This window comes from Silurus aristotelis (genome assembly GCF_946808225.1).
Source record: "Silurus aristotelis genome assembly, chromosome: 9".
Taxonomy (NCBI): domain Eukaryota; kingdom Metazoa; phylum Chordata; class Actinopteri; order Siluriformes; family Siluridae; genus Silurus; species Silurus aristotelis.
In genome coordinates this window covers 437,501-442,500 of record NC_139582.1, presented here as the reverse complement: position 1 = coordinate 442,500, position 5,000 = coordinate 437,501, and the positions used below count along the sequence as shown (strand labels likewise).

The following is a 5,000-nucleotide window of genomic DNA, read 5'->3' as shown; positions in this document are numbered from 1 at the left end:
TCATATCCTGGTGAAAATGTATAGCTATGTGTGTGTGTGTGTGTGTGTGTGTGTGTGTGTGTGTGTGTGTGTGTGTGAGTGTTAACGTCACCTGCTGCTGTTACGTGTACTCCACAGGTGCATCGCTCACATACCAGGATGTAAACATCATCAGGTCCTCACACACCTTTGTTACACTCCTGCTCAGCAAACACACTTTCACATAAACGCCTTGCTATAATACACAGCTCTGACGTGTACGTGTGCGTGCACACACACACACACACACACACACACACACACACACACACACACACACACACACACACACACACACACACACACTCTCTTGAAGTCAAACAGATGAATATAGTTTGAGCAGATTATACTTTCTGATAATCAGCTTCAGTATATGATCACCTCAGAGATGACTGTCAAAATATAAAAGATAAAATTCCAGAAAAATAAAAATGAAGGATTTCAGGAATCTGGAATCTTTAGAGTCCCTCATGCATCTTCTGGGAGGTTTTATATGAAATGAGCAAAAACCATTTGGATTTTTTATTCTAAACCTTTATTACAAGTCACAGTTGCTTCGTATCATATCAATAATCTAAAAATATTTCATTTGTTCTTCTGCACTTTCAGCACTTCTCAGAGCAGATGGAGGATTTCTCCAATGAGCTCTTCAACAGCTTTTTTGATGATCACCTGCTTGCTGAGAGAACGCCACTGCTGGACATGGAGCTCGAGCCACCAAACCCTGACATCCAGCAGGAGCACAGCTACTCCCTCAGCGGGGACTCGGCTCCTCAAAGTCCCTCCATGCCCATCAAATCAGACGACGACACAGGTTGCACATACACACACACACACACACACACACACACACACACACACACACACACACACACACACACCCACACAAACACTTAAATGTCTCAATCAGATTTTGAATTGAAGTTTTCTTCTACACATGTAAACCTGCTGATGTTCTCCTCCTCTACATCCACACTTACTTTTCTACCAAAGCATTTTAGTCTTCTCCACCTCCACCATCAAATGACTCCTGTACTGACTCGAATTCTGACTCGGTCCAGGAGCATCTCAATGATGTGACCTAAGACTGAGAACTTCTCCCTCAACATTTATATTAATTTATATTGTTGTTGATTAAATACAAATGAACTGTAATAAAGTCTCACTGCAGAACAACTGACATTTCATACATTATTACTGCATTACTGCACACAGGAACATTACACTCTGTACTATTGCATCTTACACACCTACTCTGAAATATACTATATTTTCTCCTTGTTCACCTCCATCTTCCATATTTTTATAAAAAGGACCTTGCTTATAAATGTGTCATATATCTAAATATTTATATATATATATATACATACACTTTCTGCACAAATTCTGTAAATAATTTAAACTTCATTTTGCCTCATTACTGTTTCCTTATTTTCTCTAGTTTGCCTGTAGTTTGCCTGTAGTTTGCTGTAGTTTGCCTGTAGTTTGCTGTAGTCTGCCTGTAGTCTGCCTGTAGTTTGCCTGTAGTTTGCCTGTAGTTTGCTGTAGTTTGCCTGTAGTTTGCCTGTAGTTTGCCTGTAGTCTGCCTGTAGTTTGCCTGTAGTCTGCCTGTAGTTTGCTGTAGTTTGCCTGTAGTTTGCCTGTAGTTTGCTGTAGTTTGCCATAGTTTGCTATAGTTTGCTGTAGTTTGCCTGTAGTTTGCTGTAGTTTGAGGTTCAATCTCTGGAAATTTGAGAATTCCATCTATGAACAATTTCAAGGACATTTTCAAGGTTCTATAGCAGAACGTTTACCTCAGATTATTGATTTTTAGATTATTGATATGATATGAAGCAACTGTGACTTGTAATAAAGGTTTAAAATATAAAATCCAAATGGTTTTTGCTCACTTCACATAAAATTCTTACACATGGAGCTTTAATCCAAAATTCCACACTAAAATTCCAAAAATCACCAGAAATCACCAGTCTTTTTCTAAAACTTCTGAGCTGCCGCTACATAAACACCAACATCCTGTAGACACACACAAATACACACACACACACACACACACACACACACACACACACACACACACACACACACACACACACACACACACGTCTGTATACAGAATTATACACACCCATATGTACACAAAAACACTAAAAGAAGCACACACACATTTCAGACTTCTATTTTTTCAGATTGAAATTCCTATAAATATGAAGCAGATAGAAGCTGATTAATTCTTCTATTAATTCTACTAGAGTGCATAAGCAGCATCTTGTCCCCTTCTCCCCCAATCCCTCCCCTCATCCCTCTCATTCTTTCCCTCCCTCTCTTTTTCTCTCTTTTTCTCTTTCCTTTCTCCTGGAGCTCCAGTGCAGCACAGGGTTCCCTGATGAAGCTGCAGCTTAACCTTCCAGAAAAAAGCTGGGGATTCCAGGCAGAGAGCCAAAGCACACATACTCTCACTCTCACTCTCTCTCTCTCTCTCTCTCTCTCTCTCTCTATCTCTCTCTCTCTCTCTCTCTCTCTCTCTCTCTCTCTCTCTCTCTCTCTCTCTATCGCTAAGACCAGTGAAGAATGCAGGCATCAATAAAAATAAAGACAGTGTCTGCTTTCCAGATTTGTTCTTCAGCTGGAAATAGAGAAAGGTGAAAGTGTGCCAGGGGCTGAGGAGCAGTGAGGCCTGTGGAAAAATGTTCTGGTTGATCTAAAGTGTTGCATCATCTTAAATGTGTGTGTGTGTGTGTGTGTGTGTGTGTGTGTGTGTGTGTGTGTGTGTGTGTGTATTAAATGGGGTCCTGGTTTGCAGTAAAGCTACAGGACCTCAGGGAGGCCAAGGACCAGCGCTCAGTTCTTTAATTCATTCCCTTGCACTGTCCTCTGTCTCCTGATCAGATCACAGTGTAGATTTATAATGTTTATGTAATGCTATAGTTGATAGTATAGGAATGTGTATATGTGGTGGTATCAAAAAGGTTCGAAACAAGTTTTGTAACACACCAATAGATGGCAGCAAAAGGCTGCACACACAGTCACAGGGAGCACCGACCTTCATAAGTCAGTGTGGCAAAAGACATTGTGTACATTAGGAGCCGTGTTACTGGTGCTATTCTGAACTCCTCACACGTGAATCAGCACAATCTCACTTCCGCACCCACTCTACTTCACCCTCTTCCTGAAAATGAAGATCCGAGTTGCCATTTTGAGACCTTTGTGGAGATCCGGCGCGAGTTACAGAAGGTGTTTGACACACTTAAAAAAGAAGACTTTCAGGACACGTTCCAGAAGAACACTAGTAGGCTCTGTATTTACTGTACAAGGAGATGATTTTGTAGGTGATCGTGTGGAAACGTACATAAATAAAGTACTTTCTTGTAAACAGGGCAAACTTTCTGATACCACCTCCTACATCCCACACACACCAGTAATACTTTTAGTGATCAGTTATATTTGAGTTAAAGGAATTTGTCGATGTCGGCTCCTGTCCCATCACTCCTTTCCTTTGCTCTTGGAGAGGTCGTTAATGAAAGCAGTTAAAATGGACGCTTGATGTTTTATTGCTCTCTTTTTTCTTGTTTCCACGAAAATAATGAGCATCTCACTCTCTCGCTGCTGGATCTGCTGTAGCTCATGACTATAAGAGCTGCTGTAGCTTAAACTTCAAAGCCTACCGGATCTCCTCGGTGCCCCAGGTGGTAGTACCCTCGCAGAGCGGCACATGGCTGTGGGAAAGAAATCCTCCAGTAGGACGTCTGCTAGGGGTTTGAGAGCATTGCATGCTAAATTAAAATAATTACAGGTCATTTTTGTAAAGCTATTGTGGTGGAGGCTGTAAGACACACCCCGCTTGGCTTGTGGTATGACGATGCAAAGTTTTTTATTCCATTACCTTTGGAACTCTTTACATTATAGAGCACGGAGAGGAGATATTTAGAAATCCATTGCAGAGCCTGTGATTTCCGTGGCCACTCGCTGGGCTTTGTCACTTCCACCCAGTTCTTTGTGAAACCAAGGTGTCCTGAGGATGAAGCCCTGGTACATTGTAGTAAATACCATGTCATCTACCTGCCACTATTGTAAGATAATAAAACCTCACAGGAACGGATCTTTTGTAAAAAAAAAAAAAAAAACGTCTCTCCTGGTGAGAACCTGATCCTTCTCCTTCAAAGCCGAGAGAAGCTTTCCTCTCCTGCTGTAATCAGATTCCCGCTGCTCTCTTTCTCCTCCATCAAAACCAGCTGTCCTGCTTTTACAAGAGCATGTAATGTTTTTATCGATCCCTCCATTCAGGCTACAAACAGAGCGCAGTGGAGGTAATGAGGACCCCTGGATGGGAGCAAAGGTTGTTTTGTGGTGTAGGAGCTTGATGGAGGCAGCACTTCCCTCACACCCCCTGCCTGCTCTTTTCTGCTTATGAGGGGAAAATGTCCACTCAGATCAGTCTTTTACCTGGGACTCATTTGGGGGAAGAATGAAGAGATGTTTTGTGTTAGCTTTTGGGTCATAAACACAAACGGCACACGAGGCATGTGTCATGTCTGCCGATAATAACGAACATCGTGATATATAACCTGCTGACATACACACTACCCGTGCACCATTACGACTCGTATATAATCTGTGTGTAGAACTGGGGATCATGACATCAGCATTTATAAATGTCTGTGTTGATCTTAAATGTCCCGAATGCAGGCAGGAAACCTGAAAAAGAGCAATTTTTAGTACAAAAGCAAAAGATTTTTATTCTGCTTCTGCTGAAGGGAATGACCAACAAATATGTAGGACGAGTAAATTATATGAAATTCTAATATATAAAGTGCTAAATAATAATAATATCACATGATGCTTTTCCATCCACAGCTCTTAAGAAGTTTCCCCTGCAAGTTCTTCTACCTTACTTTGCCTTTATCCTAATGATCAGTTTATCTGTTTCTCTTGGCACAGAGGGAATGTGGGCATTTAGTCAAGACTTGACTGCCATCCTGGTGAAA

At 41.5% G+C, this 5,000-nt stretch overlaps 1 protein-coding gene across 2 annotated transcripts in view; it reads left to right on the top strand.

Annotated features, from left to right (window-relative positions):
* creb3l1 (cAMP responsive element binding protein 3-like 1) overlaps nucleotides 1–5,000 on the top strand; it is a 54,521-nt gene that overhangs the window by 15,644 nt on the left and 33,877 nt on the right. For both annotated transcript variants that reach the window (XR_014535009.1, XM_083550129.1), the window contains exons 2-3: nucleotides 628–832; nucleotides 4,954–5,000. The exon at nucleotides 4,954–5,000 is cut by the window's right edge and continues 123 nt beyond it. Coding sequence is in view for 1 of the 2 variants with exons in the window: in XM_083550129.1 (XP_083406255.1) it covers nucleotides 628–832; nucleotides 4,954–5,000 (252 nt within the window). In the remaining variant the exon portion in view is untranslated. The remainder of the gene's footprint in view (nucleotides 1–627; nucleotides 833–4,953) is intronic.